The 22,215-nt window shown below is 45.8% G+C and overlaps 1 protein-coding gene across 3 annotated transcripts in view; it reads right to left on the minus strand.

The window, feature by feature from the left end:
• The window catches only part of PRAG1 (PEAK1 related, kinase-activating pseudokinase 1), a 45,639-nt gene that overhangs the window by 18,470 nt on the left and 4,954 nt on the right, over positions 1 to 22,215 (minus strand). For all 3 annotated transcript variants that reach the window (XM_043454291.1, XM_043454293.1, XM_043454292.1), the window contains exons 2-4: positions 21,511 to 21,942; positions 17,888 to 19,722; positions 584 to 741 (exon numbers count right to left, since the gene is read on the minus strand). In XM_043454291.1, coding sequence (XP_043310226.1) covers positions 584 to 741; positions 17,888 to 19,722; positions 21,511 to 21,852 — 2,335 coding nt within the window. In that variant the 5' untranslated portion in view covers positions 21,853 to 21,942. The remainder of the gene's footprint in view (positions 1 to 583; positions 742 to 17,887; positions 19,723 to 21,510; positions 21,943 to 22,215) is intronic.

A 22,215-nucleotide genomic window follows, 5' to 3' on the forward strand; every position in this document is an offset into this window, starting at 1 on the left:
TCCATTCCTGGTTGAGGAATTAAGATCCCACATGCCATGCAGTGGGCTTCCTTGGTAGCTCAGCTGGTAAAGAATCCACCTGCAATGCAGGAGACCCTAGTTCAATTCCTAGATCAGGAAGACCCCATGGAGAAGGGATAGGCTACCCACTCCAGTATTCTTGGACTGCCCTAGTGGCTGAGACAGTAAAAAAAATCTGCCTGCAATGCAGGAGACCTAGGTTGGGAAGATCCCCTGGAGGAGGGCATGGCAACCCAGTCCAGTATTCTTGCCTGGAGAATCCCCATGGACAGAGGAGCCTGGTGGGCTACAGTCCATGGGGTTGCAAAGAGTTGGACATGACTGAGTGACTAAGCACAGCATAGCACGTGCTGTGCAGTGCAGCCAAACAAATAAATAAATAAAAATAAAGAGAACTCTTAAAAAAAAAAAACAAACCTCCTCGTTAGAGTCTATTTTGTGGGGAAAGTGGGACCAAGACAGTAGGTCTAGCTCAGTGCTTCCGAATCTTGGCAATTAACCCAGGCCTGGCCTTCCAGGCTCAGGAGAATCTAAGCCTCTCCATCAAGGTCAAGTGTGTTACCTCCATCGCTGCAGGTCCTGGAGTCAGAGGCCAGGCTGTCCGTGGAGCCTGTGGTGAAGCTGACGTGGACGCCCCTGAAGGACGGGCTGAGGCTCTCAGCGGAGCCCTGGCTCACTTTCTCCAAATCAGAGCTGCTCTTGTTCATTTTTAAAAGGTGCCTGGAAAATGTAGAAACAAATGATACAAATAATTAATTTGGTCTCTGTTCAAAAAAACCAGCCAATGGAGTATGAACCTACTATGCTCTTGAAGCCTGACCAGTGCTGCCAAGTTCTGAAAAAATGATTTGGGGGAAGACAGAACAGGGGCTCTTCTGAAACCTCATACACACGAATGGCAGGTGATTTCTTGAGTGTGATTAAAGACAAGTGAGTCTATTAAATTTGGAAAAGCCCCCAAATCATGATTTGGGAGGAACTGCCTTCATACTCCGGAGAAGGCAATGGCACCCCACTCCAGTAGTCTTGCCTGGAAAATCCCATGGACGGAGGAGCCTGGTAGGCTGCAGTCGATGGGGTCGCTATGAGTCGGGCACGACTGAGCAACTTCACTTTCACTTTTCACTTTCATGCATTGGAGAAGGAAATGGCAACCCACTCCAGTGTTCTTGCCTGGAGAATCCCAGGGACGGGGGAGCCTGGTGGGCTGCCGTCTATGGGGTCGCACAGAGTCGGACACGGCTGAAGTGACTTAGCGGCAGCAGCAGCAGCAGCAGCCCTCATACTCTGGCCCCCTCTGCCAAAACATGTATGTCAGCTATTATACTATGTGTCATCTCTACAAAGAAAAATTGAACATTATCACACAAGCCAATGTACAGAGATATACAGAGATTGCGGAGGTTTTGCAAGATCACAGGACAAGTGAACTGTGGACCAAAAACAAAAGATTTCTTCTGTGCTTGGTACTCTCTTGATATAGCTTCAAAGGGTCTAGCTTGTTCCATGGAATTAAAGGAAACGCTATTTCAATTTTAACTAGACGTGTAGTGCAATGCTTAGATAGAACCATATTAAACCGTATACCAAAAGTAAGGAATGAATCTGCCCTTAGGCTTTCTATGAAATCTTTGATTGTGTCTCTAAGATAGAATGACTGATGCGTTGGGGACAGGAATATCAAGTTCAAGAAAAGGACCTCGCCTTGGAGAAAACGGTTCCCTTATTAAGTAGAAGGTTTAGCTGATTGATTTCCTTCTTTCTGAGGACCACATGAATATTCACTCTGACCTGACATTTTCCCCACGCAGTGGGACAGACCACAATCAATCCAGCCCACTCCCTGTTGGTGGTAACCTAGATTTGTCCGACTGATATCTCCTGATGACACTCCTCTCCCACCACGGTGGATCTATATCTCAATAACTGCTGTAGGAAATACACAAAACAGTATTGATTTGGTATCAGAACTGCCTTATTTAATGCATATGACCTTACAGCCAAGAATGTATTGATTGTTCTTTGTGTTCAGCATTGCCCAGCCCTGTATGGTCCTCACAGGCAGTGGAATCTCTTGTTCATTAACAGAAAAGTTTAGAGAGAGTTTGCTTCCATGAAACATGTTCTCCAGAAATATGTCTCTCTCCCTACCTCCCACCCTTAGGACCACATTTTTAAAAGTTTTAAAGCTATTACACCTAAATATGACAGTGATGGCAATGTTACAATTAATAATATTCTTTACATTCCAATGTCACTCTAGGAGCCTTGGGGATATCAAATCTTAGGAAGTGCTATGGTAGTAGATTGTCTTTATTTTACCCTCTGCCAAAATATCATCATAGAAAGTTTCATAAAATATTTTTATTTTAGGATTTTTATTTTATGATCCAACAACAGATCCAACAACAATGGCTTTTGCAGATGAGGCCAAGATATGAAGTTGTGAATAATGACAAGTCCTCAGTCTAGGTAAAAAAAAAAAGCTAGGTCTCTCTGGCAATGCAACCACATCAGAGTGGCCCTGCAGTCTCCTGGTCTACAGGCTCAGAAAACTGCCATGGGAGAAATTCCAGCACCACAGCTGCTGAGCTGATGCAGAAAAACACCAGAAGAAATGTATATAAATAGAGAAAACAAAACAAAAAGTAAATGTGGTATGTGTGAGAACATAGACACGATTATTTAGTATAAAGTAAAGCATTAAAAGAAAGAAAAATGTCCAGTTGCCATATGCAAAAGGAACAAAGATATTAAATGACTAGTAGTGAATGAATGGCCAGCTCAATTTTGTGTGTCAAGGCAGTTTAACAAAATAGAATAGACCAGAAATAAAAATGAAAAGAGTAAGTATTTGTGAAACTTCTGTTTCAGAGGTGTGTGTGTATGTGTGTGTGTGTGTGTGTATATTGGATCACAGTATTAAATATAATTCTTAAAATATATTTTAGAAACTTAGTTTTAAAAAGGTTAAAAGTCATCACTCTAGAATAGGGATAGACAAACCTTTCCTTAAAGGACAGGTGGTAAATATTTTAGGCTCATGGATCATATAGTCTCTGTTGCAAGTATCAGCTCTGCTTTTGTAGCAGGGAAGGAGCCACTGACAATACGTAAACAAATGGGCATGTTTTCTGGTAAAACTTTTTTTACAACACAGATAGCTGACCTGTGGGTGGTAGATGATGACTCCCGATCCAGAACAGTCTTGTTCAATAGAAATATAATGCAAGTCATGTACATATATACAAAATTTAAAAAATTTAGTAGCTAAATTAAAGGTAAAATTAATTTTTACAATGTATTTTACTTCACAAAAGACATAAAATATTGTCATTTCACTATGCAACAAATATAAAATTAATGAGATATTTTATAGTTTTTTCATTCCAAGTCTTCAAAATCTGGTTTATATTTTATATTTATAGCACATTGCAATTTAGGCTCCCACATTTTAGCTAGTGGCTACTGCACTGTGCAGGGCAGATCTAGAGAAACTCACATATGGGGAAGACTATTCACAGTGTTACTAACAGCAGAAACAAAATCATAGGCAGTCCAGTGGCCATCAGTAAAGGAATGGAAGACTATACACTGTGGTATATAGTCTTGTATCAGAGTACCATATAGCATTCAAAAATAAATAAATTTGATTTAAATGTACTAGTATGAAAAGAATTCTTAAAATGCTAACTATTAAAAGTAGCTTGCAAAAGGCTCAAGTGTGACACCATTTATATACAATTATAAGACACATTACAATTCTATGTATTTTTTACACATTTTACCACATACACGTGGTAAAATGGAAATGACACTCAACTTCAAGACAGTGATGACTCTGGGTAGCAAGGAGAAATTGAAATGGAAATTGTGTAGGGAGGGATATTCCACGGTATCCGTAATATTCCCTTAAAAAAAAAACAACCCAAAACAGAGAACAAAATGGTAATTATTTGAAAAACCTTGGACATGTGTGTGTGTGAAAGTCACTCAGTTGTGTCTGACTCTTTGTGACCCCATGGACTATACAGTCCATGGAATCCTCCAGGCCAGAATACTGGAGTGGGAAGCCTTTCCCTTCTCCAGGGGAATCTTCCTAAGCCAAGGATCAAACCCAGGTCTCCCTCATTGGAGGTGAATTCTTTACCAGCTGAGCCACAAGGGAAGCCCCTGGACACGTGAAAGTTTCTCTACCAAAAAACCCTCAAGAAGCCCAGGTTCCTGACCAGTAACTAAAACCCCACAGGCAGTTAGGATGCTTAGATGTAAATAAGGAGGAAAGGGGTGACCCTTTTATAAAATCTTTTATATGAACTGCATCAAATCTCATCCACCTTGGAAACCTATATGATCTGTTGTCTTAGAGAATGGCGAGTTCAATTATCGAAGGAACACAACCACACCAGACTTGAAAATGAAAAGGGGGAAGCTGGCCATCAAAGCGGGGACAGACAATCACGTTGTTTTTGTGTCTCCAGTCTGTGTGTGCAATAGATTTCTCAAGCATCCTTGCAAAAGGCTTAAGATTCCAAAGGTGACTTTTCTGGGCCCTAATAGATTGTTCCATCAGATGCGAGGCTGGATGAGAATCCAAAGGCACTCAGCAATACACAGCCAGACTACTTATTCTCTTTTAAAGGCTCTTTTCCTTCATTAATGATAGTTTGACTTGCCTTTCATAAAACTGGTGCAAACCATCTATGCGGTGAACTCTGATGTCATGTGATTTAAGGAAGTGGCTTCATGAGGCCAAAGCCACATGCTCTAGTCTTTCCTCTCCGGGTGGCGAATAACACTCTTATCAGCTGCAGTGAGGAGCAGTGCCGGCACAGATGTCATTGCTCGGCACTGTGATAAATGACTTGTTCTTGCTCAGACTTCCTTCCCTACCTCCCCCCGTGATTAGACACGGTCACAGGAGAGCAGCGTGAGATACACAGCCAGTGGCACAGCGTCCTTAGAGATCTGAACCCTGCAGCTGCTGCCCAGTGTTTGCAGAATGGCTTTTCCCCCCATTGTCCTTAGAGAAAGAAGCCTTGCCAGAGTTTTCTCCCTACCGTATTGGTAGAAAGCTGCAAAAAAATAATAATAATCCAGCCGGAAGAGCCATCTGCCAGACTTCCTCATTCGTAGGAAAAAAAAAAAACCAAGTCTAAAAATAGCCCCAAGTTTTCAGAATGCCCAAAATTCTGAACAGATACCAGACCCTAGTGGAGGCAGAGACTGTATCTCAGACACGGCGGCTAGAATCCTCATACGCAGCACAACTGAAAGTGTGACCGAGGCAAACGTTCATTCTCAAAGCTCTGAGTCTGGGTTAGTTCTCATCTATTTGGTTGAGAAATGTTTGCCCCTGGAGCGAAAGGTAAGAGAAGTCGCACAGTGCCAGTGTGCGGTTTTACACTAGCTCTCCAGACCCCTGGACACAGTTATCCCACCCAGTCTTTGGATGGGTCAAGTTCGCTGCCGTGTCTAATGTTTTGGGGAAGCCCTTTCAGGTAGCTCAGAAAGCACAAACATGTTGGAAAACTCATTTAAACCTTGTTGAAGTTACCAAGAAGGGGAAATAAACTGGCTTAGATGCAACTAAATCAAGTCATGCCTTAATCAAAGAATGAGAGCCTCTTACCATCCCAGACTCCAGCCCTCGGTGCTGTGATCATCCGCATGGCCTCCCAGAGCCTGGGGGTGTGCTGGGCCGGTGACGGCGGGGCCCCGCGGAGCAGCCCTGAGGATGAAGGGCCAGCTTCAAAGGCGGCCGAGTGTGCCCTGTCCGCCTGCTGTGAGTTCACCAGCTCAGAGCTCTCCGTTTCCCCTCAGTTCCTCTCTGACTTTTCTATAAAATGCACTTCCTGCGAAAGAACAGGAAAGTAGGGACGGCTCTGCCTCTGTGACCTGCGGCTTTCAATCTCCAATTGTCCTGTTGGGCTGCATCATCAGAAGCAATTCAAATACCCTCTCAAATACACTCAATTTCACCCTATTTCATTCTCTATTATTTGGCCAGATCCTAAAGTCAGAATCATTCAATGATTGGAGCTGAAACACTGGGTTTGCTTGGTGAATACAAGCACCCCATTTTTATTTATCTTATGCCTATATGACCAGCAGTGCATTCCCCAATCCTGTCTTTTTTGAATACCATTCTCAGATTTTCCAGTAAATAAATACTGTCTGTCTGCTCTGTGCCAGGCACTGTGTCAGGTTTTGTGGCTGCAACAGCGAGGAGAGGTGACACCATCCTTGCTTCAACAACCTGGGAGATAAATATTGATCAATCTCCTCTAAAAAAGTATGCCGAGGGTTCAAGCCATGGTCGTCAGAAAACATCTGCAGATTTGGTCATTCTGACTCCAAATCTCTCCAAAATTCTTCTCTCATAATGATGGTCAACCTTCAAGAACCCTACACAGAGCCCGTGCAAGTATTCTTGACCTCTGCCACCAAACTGAATCAGCTCTGGTCTCGCATGGTAACAGAAACACACCTCCAGATTTTCTTTGATTTCAAATATCCCCCTCACCCCACCCCCGCACTGTGTATACATTAGAACACATGCCGAGCATTCTGTTTGGAAAAAAAATTATCACCATTTTGGTTAATCGATATCCACTACTTCTGCTCATATATACTCTGCTCCAGTGGGGCTAGCCTCTCATTGTCCCCAAAGCACCCTGCATTCCTGTCCCTGCCCCACCTCAGCAGAGAGGGAAACATTCTCTCTCCCCTTCAAACCTTTTCCGTACCCAAGACCTAGCAGCAGCAGCATCACTTACCTACAAACCCTTCCCCAGCCATCTGTCTCCTCTGACTGGTCTGTCCGCTCTGGAACTCATACCAAACCGAGTCTGATTCACATCACTGAGCATTTGGTTATAATCCTGGTTAGATGATTCTGTTTCATGTGAAACAGGCTTGTTACCACCACAATTATAAACTGTTTTGAGGAGCTGTGTCCTAGTCAGGACATGCTGGAACACAGAGTCATTATTAAATACTTCTTGATTAAGTTTATCTGCCTCTGTTTCAATAACTGGGAGGCATCTAGGAGGATAAATGTTTCCTTTAAGAAAAGAATCACACTTGCCCGGCTACACTTGCCCAGCAAAACTTGCAAAAGGCAGGAACGCTGAGTAAACAACAGCCCTCCGGAAAGTTGGACTCAATAGCTGAGGCTTTTTCATATCTACAAAATACCACAGTTCCCAAATATCCTGAATTTATACAATCTAACAATCTTATAGTTTAAAAAAAATTTTTTTTTTCAAGAGATGGGATGAGAAAGTTATACAGCTAAGCTGGAAAGGTTTTTATTGTTTTTATCCTTAGTGCTCTTTGAAGGAGATGCTATGGGAGTTATTCTGCAAAGTGTCTAAGTGCCAAATGAAGGAACTAGTGGATCCAGTCTGCTCTGGTGGCAGGCTTCCCCACTGACTTATTAGCACATATAAAGATAGGAAATCAGTTTCATTTTGGGTCAGATGACCTTTACAGTCCCCATGGTGCAGGCTTTTTAATTTGCATTTGCAGTTAATTCACTGGTGACTGCTGGGGCACCTCAAGTTGAAAAAACCCTTTGGTTTAAGCCCAAAACGAGAACACTTTGCATTCAGTGGAAACCATTTAAAAACAGGAATAAGGACATGCTTATTTTTAAAGACAGCAGTATGCGCATGCATGCACGCACACCTGCACCTACATACACGTCTTTAGGTTACTAGTTATCTGGTATAAAAATGGATAAAAACATTTCAATCGGTCAAATGGGAATTTGCAGCCATTTGTCCTAACTATACACAGATGTACTTTGGCACTGAGAGATACAAATGGCTTTTAAAAGATGACCTTTGCTGTCTCAGAAAATCAAAGTCTCTTATTTGTGGCCCCCAGTCTGCATGGCTATGTCCTTTCCCAAAGAATTTCTGGTGCAAGAGAGAGGAAGGCAGCAAGTACCTAGTGTGGGAAGGTTTAAGCCCAGGTTGAGGACAGGAGACCAGCTATGGAAAGCAGGTAAGAGGGTGCAGAGCAACTCAGGGGCTGGGCCCCATCACCTGGTCCACTACACTTGCATCTCCAATAATGAATCTCCAACTCCTGGCCTGTTAAGGAAGAAACGCTACATGTTCAAGAGCTTGATCATCTGTTCACACAGAGGCAGACGGGAAGAGAAGGTGAAAAGAAGGCAATGAATGACCAATGGAAAGTAAAGCCTGAACAACTACAATCCACAGACGGGGCCCTCCCACCAGCTGCCCTGCCCACAGGTCAGCGCAGTGTGGAAGGAACCTCTGGAGCCTTTGGGAACAACAGCAACAAACACATTTGAAAAGCTTCCCACATGAGTTTCACTCTTACGAGCATCGACCCTGGGGCTTCCCATGCACAAAATGGAGACACTACTACTACTTACCTCACTGGGGGTGGGGGTGGGGTGCGGGGCGGTGGTTAGGAAGAGTTGATGAGTTACTATTTAATAAGTGCTAAAAATAGTACCAGCTACAAAGAAAGTACTAGTTATACAGAAAGATGGGTGGATGGATGATGGATAGATGGGGACAGACAGACAGAAGACTTCAGCAGCCTCCAGCAAATCCAGTATTTTGCTATGTGGACAGAAAATACCTAGATATTTTTTAATAGATAGGCTAGAGATTTTACTTTCATATTTTAAAGAGACCCAAAGATGAAACAAACATCTCCCATCTGACTCCTGCGGTAGGTAGCCCAGTGCTTCTCTAGAAAAGCACACAGCCATGCAGGCTGGTACCACGACGAACTCAAACTTCCTGACCGCTAGCTCTTGCGGCTCCCTGGCCATCCTTTCACGGGACCTCGCGTTCTCCAAAGCAGCTATTCCAACCTTTCATCCCATTATTTGGTATTCTGAGCCACTATCTTCACCTCTCTCAAGTAAGCCTGGGTTTGCGCCAACTCCCAGCTACTACAAACAATACTGTACTGATCTTCATTGTGTTTTACTCGAAGGCATCACTCAGGAATGGAGCAGGAACAGCATATTCTTATATTTTATTTTCCTGGGTAATTCATTTTAGCTTCCCTTACACCTAGACCTCAACAGTTAGCGATTAAATGACTGTCACAAGCAGGAGGAAAGGCAAATCAGTGTTGAAGGAGGCAAAGGAAAAGGACCAAGGGGCGGGATTTGGGATTTACTATTTACTGTGCAGACAATCCCGTGTCAAGCTCTGGAGAGGACACAAATATCAAGGAGGCATTTTGAAAGATCTGAAGGGAAGTCACCAAGTAAATGTAACAGATCAGCAAATATTCCTGTCTGGGTTTTCTTCTACTTTCTCCCAGGGAGATGCGTTCCGTCCTCATGTTGAATATTTTCATAAAAACAGATGCCCTCACTTACCACCAGAAAAAGGACTTGGAAAAATTATATGTAAGTAATTATGAAAACAATAGTTTTCAATTTCTAAAGTATAAATTTACATCATAATATTTAATATTTATATAATATTGATATTATATAAATATTTAATATTTCCCATTTCAAACTACTCCTCTGAAAGATTCTGACATACCTCCTGTCTCGACACCCTTACCCCACCACCTGGGGCACAGAAAGTCAGTGCTACAAGTTAAAGAGGGTGAGGCTAACATTCCTTGTTTAACATGGTTTAAGGACTGAAAACATAAATTTAAGGTCTTTAAAGAGAAATAATACCTTATATATTGGATGCTAGAATTAATGGTAACTATTGTTTACTAAAATACAAACTTCCAAAAGTTCATGGAATATTTATAATCACTCATAATTCACAAAATATTCAGTCACTCATTAAAAGTCAGAAAATATTCATAATCACTCATTAAAAGGAAACAAAACATTTTGCTACAACAGTCTGAAGGTGGAGATTGTAATCAGAAGACCCTCTTCTGCAAACACTTCGCTTAGGGCTACATGGGCTAGACGGCCCACAGATCCTCTCCCAGGTGTGGAACTTTCAAATTAGTATAGTGAAGTGTTAAGTCGCTCAGTCGTGTCCAACTCTTTGTGACCCCATGGACTGTAGCCCGCCAGGCTACTCTGTCCATGGGATTTCCCAGGCAAGGATATTGGAGTGGGTTGCCATTTCTTCCTCCAGGGGACCTTCCCAACCCAGGTATCGAACCTGAGTCTCCTGCATTGTTGGCAGATTCTTTCCATTCTTTACCATCTGACAGGAAACAGTTGTTGGTCCCCAATGATTCTGCAATTACTGACGGTAAATTTTGGATGCTTAAGCTGGATCGGCAAACAGCAGGCACCTGTGGCTGTACACTGTCCCCCCCCATAACCTGCAGACAGTATTGATGGAGTCTGGCAAGCTCTCAGTTTTCCATGTGACACTCCAGACTGCTACTCCAACTGACTGAGGCTGGTGTGGAGGATGCAAGCTAATTGCCCTAATTGGTGGTGCAAGAACGTGCACTCACAAAACCCTCCTTTTGATCATACATTCATAAGTATTATTTTAAGTGACCTCCCCATTATGACTGATTTTAAAATTCCAAAGATTCTTCTTCCCTTTCTTCCTAATCTTCAAAGTCTCATTACTACTTAATGTGTCAATTTACCTCAACTATTCTTGTCTTTATCCAGGGTATCTGAATTTTCATTCATTTTTAATGTCTACAGAGCTCCTGGAATCAGGAGCCATTGTGAAGGGACATACAGTGGAAACATTGCCAATCATTTGCCTAAAAGACAAGTTTTAAACTTTGGGGAAATTTTTTATAGCACATGTATAAATGGGCATGAAATGGCTAAAACAAAACTGCCAGGAAGTCAGGGGGATCATCTGGTAGAGACAGATATTAAAATTAACTGGAGAGCAAAATATCTGAGTAAGAAGGGAAGGGTTTTTCGGTTTTGTTTTTTTTTAAAGCAGTCTTTAATCTGGAAGTTCCCCTTTTCCCCCAGCGGAGGACACTTGTTTACATAAGTCTGCCTATTAGAAAAGTACAGAGAATAAATGTCCAGAGTACCAGACAAAAGCTGATGGAAGCAGAGGATTTTACAGAGCTGTATGGGGACAGAACAAACACCCTTTAATGCCCAACATTTTTAGGGATCTGCCCAAAAGCCAATAGAAAGAAACAAGTGAGCGATTTTAGCACAGAGGCTGAAGATGTTGATCTTAAAGTGAAAATTATTAGTTGGAGAAATGGTTGCTAATGATTCTTTGTAGTTGGTCTATCTACCCTGATAAAGGGAAATGCAAGTCTTGTGAGCACATTGATAACCAAACAGCAGATTTCCCGCACTACAAATAGAGAAAATGTCTCAGCAGTTGGTGAGTTCCACACCTCAAAGGTAGGCTGGCTATTCTAGGGACAAAGTGCTTTTGATCATGTGATGGCAGAGGGGGCTTGATCATGCGGCCTATGCCTGTATCTCCCAACCCACCTCAGAAAGCATGGAAAGTCTATTCTCAGAAAAATGAAACCACACCCTAGAATTCCTTGCAATTTATGGGTGGGGAAAAAAAGTCCTTAGGTGATTACTGCCTGAAAAGAACATTCTTGTGGCAAGAGGGCTGGGCTCCAAACACCTGCTCAGCTTAAAAAAAAAAAGGCAAATGCACAATCGTTGGAGAGTAATTAATCCATGAAAGGGTGCATTGTGCTCTCATAGTGTTTGCCCACCTTGAAGCATTAATAGCATTAATAATTATTAACTTCAGTTTCTTTAACTCAAGCCACAGAATTATAATGGGGTGCCCAGTGAAAAATAAGGCCAAGATCTGTAGCTCCTTCTGGCCTTTTTTCCCCCCTAATTCAATAATCTTTTAATGAATACCTACTGTCTTAAGGCATCCTATGGAAAAGTCAAAGAAAAGTATATAAAATGTTTCCTGTACTCTCAAGAGTTTACAAGCTCTTAGAAAGATATGACTTATGGAGTTTAATTCAAAATATTGTGTTAACTGCCAAAAGAGAGGCAAGAACAGAGCACAGGGGCAATCTGAAACTTGGGTATCAGACACTTTGATACAAGTATTCAATGATGCTACTTGCTCCTTTCTCAGTATTTCTTCGTGTACAAAATATAGTTAGGTGCTTCTGGCCAAAATGGAATAGGGTAGGGTCTCTGCCTACTACTGTCTACTGAATGAAAGTTTCTTGAGCATCTACATATGCCAGGCATTAAACAGGATATTTTGAAATTATAGATGGCTAAGCATGTCTTTTCCCACTCCAGTGTTCTTGCCTTGAGAATCCCAGGGACAGGGGAGCCTGGTGGGCTGCCGTCTATGGGGTCGCACAGAGCCGGACATGACTGAAGCGACTTAGCAGCAGCAGCAGCATGTCTTTTACCTTCAAGGAAATTTTTTTTTTTTTTAATTTAAATAGATGGCTATCTACATGCCTATACTAAGTGTGATTTGTATTAGGTCAAAAGACCTTAAATGGAAGGATTGTTATTTCACTACTCCTGGACACCAAGCTGAGTTTACCTTGGCTTTACTGGGCAGAACAAGAAATTCAGTGAGAATCCAGATGCTGTGATAACCAGTCTCAACAAAAGCAATCAAAGCAGGGGTGAACTTTTGGCAGTCCTTTTGCACATCTGCTGATTTAATTCCTACAAAGTCAACCCTCAGGGGCCTTAAGGGGTGGAACCCCAGTAACTGGCTTTTTTTTAGCACCTTGCACAGAAATTAGGCAATTAGTAGGTATCTGATGAATTAAAGAATCTCTAACCCCTAAGCCTTCACCATGGATGCCTTCTCAAAAATGGAGAGAATACCGTAAATACTTTATATATGCAACTGTTACAATTAGTGATTCTTTTTAAAAAAAATTATAGAATAAGAAGATAGGAATCAATGTTAGTTCTCCCTGCTTCAGCATTACTAGATGTCCCATGTCAGATTCTATCCACTAACTCATGCAAAGAGGCCAACTATAAATTTCCTGGCACGGAGGAGGATATAAAACTGTAGTGTTGATATGTGTGCTTTATTCTGTTTGCCAAACTGTGTGTGTGTATGTGGGAGGGGGTGAATTTCTCCCCTGAAGTATGCCCAGTATTCAGTCTTCACCGAACCGACTCCATCTCCAGCCGACTTATTCCAGTTTTGTCAAAAAGGTAAACATAAAGAGAAGATTCCTGAAGTGTGTATAATGCTTTCTGATACAAACTGTGATTTTCAAAATGCCACTGAGAAAAGTATGTTATACATGAAGACTGTGGGATTTCCTGGTCAATTGTTGCCATCCCATCACAATCCACTACAGTAAGAGGTGCCTCAAGAATAGAGCATTTGAAAGGTGTTATTTTTTTTTCTTTTTTCTCATGCGGACCATTTTTAAAGTCTTTATTGAATTTGTTACAGTATTGCTTCTGTTTAATGTTTTGGCTTTTTGGCCACAAGGCATGTGGGATCTTAGCTTCCCGACCAGGGATTGAACCTGCAGCCCCTGCTTTGGAAGGGGAAATTGTAACCACTGGACCGCCAAGGAAGTCCCTAGAGATTTAATCAGATTGGCTATAGGATCTAGAGACAGTGACCCATCTCACTCATCCAATTCCAATCCTCGAAGTCATGCTCAGAGAGCTTGTGATTGAGAGATCGTACAATGAAGTTCTTTTGGTTCCTCTGGGGAGCAATGTGGCCACTTCTGTGTGCAGAAAAGACGTCCATCTCTGACACCATCACCAACTGTCTGCTGAGAAGCCATGTAAGAAGGATGAGAATTAAGAATGAACAAAAGCTTAGGACAGACTCAATCTCTGCTCCCCAGAATCCTTGCAAATGAAGAGGAGAACTTAGTATAAGTATTGGGTTAAAATTATAAGCATGAGCGATAAATTTAAAACAAAGTCATCCCTCGCTTTTCTTGGGGAAATGTTTCTTTCTTTTTGATTAGTCTCATCTGGGGCCAGATCATCTGGAAACTAAAACCATATAAATCTGTCTTATTTCTCATTCACCTGTTGTCCTCTAATTCTACCTCTGAGTTCAGGTCTACCAGTCTAATTCCTATTTTGGGGTTTCTTTGTGAAATGCCTGTTTGGCACTAATCAGATGATTTTCCCTTAACTGACCTTGTCACTGAAAAACCATAAGTCATTTAAAACCAGGTTTGCATCTGTGAGGAAATAAAAGGCAGAAATAAATTTGAATTTTTTCACACCTTAATTACTCCCCCAGGCACTGGCTGCTCTCACTGAACTGCCTTAAGTCTCGGATGTGACATTTAAACTAAGAAGTGCACATCTCTTTCCTGTAGGTTTTTGTTTTCTAACCAGCAGTATGTGTTGCTCCTTACCTTCTAAGTCTGCCCTAAATTGGAGCAGGGGTGATCCAGAGACTCAGTGGGACTGGTCAGGTTGAGCAGGTGTGAGCTTACACAGGTAGGAGGCTGCCTTGGCAGCAGCAGGTAAAGGACCCAGACCTCCTCACCTGCCTGGGAGGAAGGCTGAACATGGACTTGAACACCTCTACATGGCTTTCAGGCATTAAATGAGTATTGAGAATCTTCATCCTACATGGTATTGCAGCAAGAGTTTTCTCAGGAACCCTGATGGGAGTTTGCAGAGGACAGTATCTCAGAAAACAGAAAAGCTACTGCCAAACATTCAAAACAAGACCACAGGAAAGCCAGGTCACTCTCAACATCTATTTTTTTCCCCTCCAAGTCGGTCAGTTTTGTAAAATGGGACCATAGGAAATCCAGCATATGATTTCTTTGTTCTATAGTGGCCTGAGAAAGCACGCACTCACCTGCTTAAGTGCCTGTTAGTAAAAAGTAACACTACCCTGCATGGAACAGCCCCTCTCTCTGGAGTCCTGAGTGGACCTCATACCCATCATGACAGTTGTTATCTTTGTTCACAGGTGAGGTTGAGCTGTAGAAATAAAACCCATTGAACAGAAGACCCATGTGAAGAAATAGTTAACCTTGGATGTTGCTCAAAGACCTTCCAACATTTTCCCATCTTGGAAAACTGACATCAGCCTGTCACAGCCACCTGTGCGGTGCTGGATCAACCGTGGGCTATTACTCTGGTCAATACTCTGATTTACCATCACCCAGACTGACTAGGTTTGAAGGTTGTGGGTTCCTGGCACCCACCTCAGTAAGTACAGTACCAAGTTCTACAATTAAAAGTCAGTTTATGGTCACATATGGATGTGAGAGTTGAACTACAAAGAAAGCTGAGCGCCGAAGAATTGATGCTTTTGAACTGTGGTGTTGGAGAAGACTCTTGAGAGTCCCTTGGACTGCAAAGAGATTCAACCAGTCCATCCTAAAGGAGATCAGTCCTGAATATTAGTTGGAAGGACTGATGTTGAAGCTGAAACTCCAATACTTTGGCCACCTGATGCAAAGAGCTGACTCATTTGAAAAGACCCTGATGCTGGGAAAGGTTGAAGGCAGGAGGAGAAGGGGATAACAGAGGATGAGATGGTTGGATGGCATCACCGACTCAATGGACATGAGTTTGAGTAAACTCAGGGAGCTGGTGATGGACAGGGAGGCCTGGCGTGCTGCAGTCCATGGGGTCGCAAAGAGTCGGACACGACTGAGCGACTGAACTGAACTTATGGTCCTGAGCCTGCCCTCTTATATACTCATGGGAGATGTGCAATGATTCAAAAGAGAATGCTGGTAATGCTTGAAAAAAATCTTCCCCAAATGAATATATATATATATGTATATATATATATATATATGTGTATATATATATATATGTGTATATATATATATACATATATATATACACACACACTAGTTCAATTTATTTTAAATAGTACCAGATGCTCTTTCCTTTTTTTCTGTGTTCTCTTAAGCTAGTTAATTTTATTTCCTAGATTTTTCTTCCAAAAATTCTGAAAATAACTTTTTTTTGTTTTTAAATTTTTTAAAGAGCTGGCACCTAGAACCTCTGAGCTTCCCACCTGGTGTGAATTGTATATAATTCAATGGTTTTGTTTTTTAATAAACTGGCCTCCAAAACTCTGATCTCACCCTAGATGCTAGCGAAGATTCTACTTGAGTCACATTGCTATGGTGACTGGTGTTATTCCAAACCCTGTGATTCTTACCCAAGAAAGTTTTAGTTCCTTCTCCAAGGCTCAGGTGGTGTTCCTCAGCCAGTCCCATTTCTATAGGGTGTGGGTATTCCTGCTACTACTGACAGCTCGGGGTGGCTTTTGCCTACAGAACTAATCTCTGCATTAGATTCTGTTCATCTATTTGAGCCTTTCAACAACAGGGTGTTACAAATGTATTGTTATTATTAGCCCATTTTGGAGAGTAACTTGAAGTTGCTCTGTCACAATGAGTGGCGTGCTCAAGATCACTTAATATGTAGGTGAGACAGATGCAACATGAACTCAGTTTTCTGGCTCCAAAGCCCAGGCTTCCCACTAAGCCCTCCAGGCCTGAGGCAGACAGACATGATGCCCATGTTTTATTTGAATGCCCTGCCCACTCCTCCATACACTGATGTGTCTAAGGTGTTTGGAAGCACAAACTTTGGAGGCAGACTGCCAAGTATGCCGTGTGATCCTGGCACAGGTTACTCAGTTCTCTCTCTGTTTTGTCATCTGTAACTGGGGATGGTAATTCCTACTTCCTAGATCTGCTCTGAGCATCAAATGAGTTAATACGTCTAAGTCCCTCAGCTCCATGCCTGGCCCATAGTTAGTGCCGTATAAAGTGGGAGCTCTTCTGAGCTGTGGAACCCCCCATTCAGTCAGCAAGCGAAAACAGAAAACTCTGTAGCCCAGAGTCTATGCTCATCCAAAGATCTGGAGGATGGCTGTCTACTACGCATGGCAGGAGGCCAACTGAACACCAGAACAAAGCAGTGGTCCCAGAAAAAGCCCACGTTAGGACGCGTCACAGCCTGAGACGCCTTGATGTTCAAAGTCAAGTGTCACAGCCGCTCCCCTCTGTGGTCAATTCCCTGCTTCTGACATCAACCTGGAGGCACATGAGCTGAAACAGAACCAGTGGAGATGACAAGACTAAAGGAAGTCTTCGGAAGGGCTGTCATCTTTTGAAAAACAGCAGGCCGTTCCTTTCCCTGAGAGGAATCAGTTTTGCTCTAATTGAGGGCCATACCCCCCTCCCCCCTCCCCGCCTCAGAATCTGAATTCCATGCACAACTCAATACTTCAAAAAAAAAAAAAAAGCATTTATTTTTCTCAAGCCTTTGAGAGGAGCTTTAAACTGGCAGGAGAAAACAGTGAGAAAGCTGTGAGTTTCAGCACGCTACCATGAAACTATATATCTGTATTTGTTTTCTTTTAAAACCCACATCTGAGAGTTCTAAAGCATGTGCAGCGCCTCCTACAACCTGCTTTTGCCCCCAAAGTCTAATCGCCATCACGGCTACAATTTATGGAGCGCACTGGTATTGCTCCTTTGCCTGCCCATCTCTTTGCCTCGTGAGATTTTGTAGCATAGCCTCCTGGAGCCTTCTTCTGCATGTTTAAATGAGGAACTTCAGGATTTGGATGGAGTGGGGAAAGCCTGCTGAAGACACTTCAGAGAAATGGAGAAAACAAAGGCACCCTATTGTAAGAGGATGGGCACCAGCCAAGAGGGACAGCCTCTCAGTGCTTCTCAGAAAGATGCCTTCCTCATAGCCAGTCCCAAGCAGGGCACTGCTCGTGTTTGTGTGCTGAGCACCAAGCAGAAGTTTACACAAAGGCACAAGTGCCTGCAGGCCGACACAGGTGTCCCGCATTAGGACACCAAACCTTGGCTTGATGTCTTGGTGGAGGCAGCAAAGACCTAGGTTTCTGGAAGACGCCTCCATCTTGCTGGATGAACACCCCCTCCAGGGCCACCCCAACACCAAGTTGCATGCACACACAGTCATACTTACCGTGACTTTGGAGGTGGCGGGGGAGGCGAGAACGCCTCAATCCTGCTTCTGTCCTTGGGGAACTCGAAGGCAAATGAGGCAGACTTGCTCATCCCAGTCCCAGCTTTGCTGTTCTGCCCAGAGGAGCCATCTGTAGGGCGGAGACGGTGCCAGGCGGAGGAGCTGGCCGAGTCCGAGGGGCCATTTTCCACCTCTCTCCCCCAACTTTGACTCAGCAAGTCCTGCTCCACCTCATCCTCCTCCTCGATCCGGCACTGGCGACTCCAGGCACCGGCCTGGGGCCGGGGCCGCCTCTGCTCCAAGGCTGACGTGCTGGTGGCAGGCAGGGAACCCCTGGCAGAGTCGCTGGTGGGGATGCCGTTGGCCCGGCAGGAAGAAGCAGGGTCAGCGGGGCCTCTGGATGGAGGCTGGGGTCCTGGGACGCCCGAGTTCCCTTCACTGAGGTCGTATAGCGGGGAGGTGGAGGGGGACACCGGGGACCCCCCGGGGCTGCTCCTGGACATCTTGGGGGGGATGGCAGGTCTCCCCTTGGCCGTGGTCTCGCTGGCACCACGATGGCGGCTTTCCCTGGAGCCGAGCCCCTGCCCAGCTGAAGGCTCCTCTCCGCCTGCCTCAGGAGCCTGCTGGCTCGGGGCCCCCTGTGGCCACTGCACCCCCACCGAGGAGTCAGGGCTGCTCAGGTAGATTGTCCGGTGATCCTCTTCTGGGTGGGCCGCCATGACTGTGATGGTGGCCGCCATCTGGGGGGCCACATCCAGGCCTTCCCTGTCCTGGCCCCAGCCAGAGGCGGTTTTCTGAGCCCAGGTGTTAACCGTCCGCACCTGGGCCTGGCCCGGGGTGCCTGCCCCCTGTTCCGCCTTGGCCTGCGGCCTGGAAGGCACAGGAACAGCCTTCTTCCTCTTGGTACTCTCAGCATAGATGGGTTCAGGCTGTGCAGCCTCCCTGGAGTGGGCTGGGGGCTGGGGCTCCCCAGTCTGCCCAAGGCACCTGCTGGAGGCCACGCCGTGGCAGCCGGAGTCCTGCTGCTTCCCCGGGCCAGGCTCCTTCCGGAGGGAGCAGTAATTGCTCTCAAGATGGGGGGCCAGGGGGCTGCTGGCACGGCTGTTGGCGCTCCCACAGGAGAGGCCATCCGAAGAGCTGGCAGCCTCTGAAGCGAGGGGCTGTTTCTTGGGGCCCAGGCGGGGCGGGCTCTCGGTCGGGCCCTGGCTGCAGCAGTCCCTGGGGAAACTCAAAGCCCGCTTCTCCTCCTCAGGCGGCCTCGCACACACCCGCGGCTCCCAGCAGGCGGCCGAGCAGTTCCCACGGCCCTGTCTGTGTCGGGAACCCCCGGCCGGGGCAGCGTCCTCCGCACCTGGGCTCCCGGGGCAGCAGTCCAGGATGGAGCAGTATTCTCCCCCTTCGCTGTCCCCCGAGGGCGAGCACCTTTGATCGCTGTCATCCTCCGAGGGCAGGGACTCCCGCAGGGGCTGAGCAGACGGGTAGGGCCCCGGGCCCTTGTGGCAGCCAGAAGTCATCCCGGAGAAGGCAGCCAGCTTCTGGCGGAAGCTCTCCTGCGGGGAGTTTAGCTCTTGGTAGGGGATCACTGGTTTATCCTCTCGTCCAAGCTTCTCGTCTGGGAAGCTCACTGGGTGGAAGGCGGCACTCCGGTCCCCACGGGGCTCTAGGCTGTGCAGGCCAACCATGGCATAGGCGGGGGGGCTACGGGGGTGACCCCCATCTGTGGGACCCGAGGGCCCGGCAGGCTTCTGGATGCCTCGGAAGCTGCCCAGATAAACTATTGGCACGTCTTCCTGCTTCGGGAGGGGGAGCTTGCCGGGGGCTCGTCTCCAGATGACCTACACAGCCCCAAGGTTAAAAGACTTACATTAGACCTTGCCAGAGAAAAAAGGAAGAGAGAGAAAGTGAGAGGGCAGGGCCATGACACTGGAAACCGTCTTCCGAGCCACAGTGAAGGAGCCAGGCTGCCCGCCTACCCTCTGATCTCCCCATGGCCTTCTCATCATCACGGGGGCCCCCTGGAGCCATTGGTCTTCCCAGACACTGCGCTTCCCGCCCATGTCTGTTATTCTTTTGGCTGAGCGGAAAAAACACTAAAGAAGAACATTTTGCCTTTTCCCTCGAAACTGCCGGATGAGATGAATTCTCCCATGAGCTTTGAAAATGAGAGTTTGAATTTTTGCTTAGTGTTCATTAGTCTTTCCATAACGGTTTCAGGGCAGGAAGAAAACAAAGTCATAAGGCTTTTAAAAACACCTTGGGGGGCGGGGGGCAGTTAGAGGGCAGAAGGGTGAGGGGCCCCTTCTGAGCTGGGCCCTGGTTCCCTCGCATCACTCACTCTGAGCTACAATCCTTCTCCCAGTGACAGGCAGTGACCTCAGCCCAAACCTGCATAAGTGGCTGGACTAGTTGAGCCTGAGACAGTAATGTAGGCTAGTCATTCCCGTCACTGAAATCACAGTCCTCTTCTCCTTCCCCTCTAAAATCTCCCCTACCCCCACTTTCAAAGAAGCCTGAAGGCAGGGCTGGCCTCTGGCTCCTTTCCAAGATGATCCAAACTAGAAAGAGTTCCTGGTTTACATATGTGAAGGTTGAAGGTACCAAGAAAAGCCTGGGGAATGAGTGTAACCAGCTTCTGGAAAATGGAGCAGCTTTGCAGGGGACTTGAAGCTGAGAGCAACCCCAGGAGGTGGCTTGCCTCATTCAAGCCTCCCTTGATTTAAAACTGACTTTTGATTTCACATAAGCTCACAAAGCCTTCCTGACCCACTCACCGTGACAGTTTAAGAAAACGAGAACGGGTAAAGAGGAGAAGTCCTAAGAATATGTTTTAGACATGCAGCTTCTTAGAAGACATGTCTAGGGGCAGCAGGCTTCATGTGCCCTCTAAATAGACCTTGGTCAGGGTCAACAGTGGGGGTAGGGGGGTTGGGCAAGGGATGAGCAGAATGGTCTACTCTCTAAGGATGTAATTGTCTTTAGTAATCCCAGATCAAAGGTGGAAAAATCCAAGCTTCCAAATTAGAAATATGAACACTGGCTGGGAATTGGAGGATATACAGAATTACTGTTGATATTTTTAAGTGTGATAATGATATTTTGTATAAAGACTTAATTTTTTTAAGGAGGTACTATCATGATGCAATATCTGGGGTTTGCTTTAGGGGAAAAGAGGGGGAGGGAGGGTAGGGGCGGGGATAAAAATGGAAGGAGAGTGATCATGAGTTGATGACTGTTCAAGCTCTTGAGGCAGGGTGGTGGATGCATGGGGTTTGTTAGGCAGTTCTTCCTAGTTTTGTATATACTTAAGATGATCTCTAAAAACAAAATTTTTTCTTAAACTTTTTAGAAAAATGCTTCATTTTGGTGGGTGTGTCCTGATACAATCTCCAAATAAACTTGGAGGGACTGCATTCATGGTTCTTAGCCTGAAGGGACCGAGAGAAAGGAGGGCAGAGAGAGGAGAGAGCGCAGCAGTCAGGAGGGAGCAGTCCAGGGCGAGCTGCCCGGGAAGCCGGCCCGCAGGAGTCCTGCCGGGACAGCTCGTCCTGGCTGCCCGCCAGTCACCGCGGCCTTACAACAGGAGCAGCCCCTGTAAAAATGCCACGGGGCTGAGTCAGCCTCACCTGCGCGACGTCGGCACTCACGCCGGCACTCCCGGCGGCCTCTGCCCACCCATCCGAGGCCTCGGAGCTCATCATGGTGGGCTTCACGGCGATGGTGGGCTTGGAGTAGGGCGAGCCGCTCAGGCCGTCATCTTCCGGGCGGCCGCTCTCGGGCCTGGGTGGCAGGCGAGGCGGAGCGGGCAGGCAGCCAACTCGGGGCTGGGGGCGGCCGGGCACCAGCTGGTGGTCGCTGCGCAGGCAGAAGCAGTTTTTGCAGGACCCGGGCTTCCAGATGTGCTCCACAAAGTCGCTGCACGCAGACATCTTCGGGCTCTCGGGGTTCAGTGGGATGGTCTCGAGCATCTTGAGCAGCGGACGGGGTGCTGGTTCATCTTGCACTCGGCTTGCTGGTGTGGTCTCCGGAAAGACAGAAGGGGCTCCACAGGCGACTTCCTGGAAAAGCAGAACACTTGCCTGATCAGTGATCTTCCCTGCCAGAGGATCGCTTAGTGTATGCTCAGTCCTATCTGACTCTTTGCGACCCCATAAACTGTAGCCTGCCACGCTCCTCTGTCCATGGGATTTTTCAGGCAAGAATACTGGGGTGGGTTGCCACTTCCTATTCCAGGGGATCTTCTCCACCCAGGGATCAAATGCCTGTCTCCTGGGTCTCCTGCATTGCAGGCAGATTCTTTAACCGCTGAGCCCCAGGGGAAGATGGGGCAT

Source organism: Cervus canadensis, chromosome 31 (assembly GCF_019320065.1).
Source record: "Cervus canadensis isolate Bull #8, Minnesota chromosome 31, ASM1932006v1, whole genome shotgun sequence".
In the NCBI taxonomy this organism is placed as follows: Eukaryota; Metazoa; Chordata; class Mammalia; order Artiodactyla; family Cervidae; genus Cervus; species Cervus canadensis.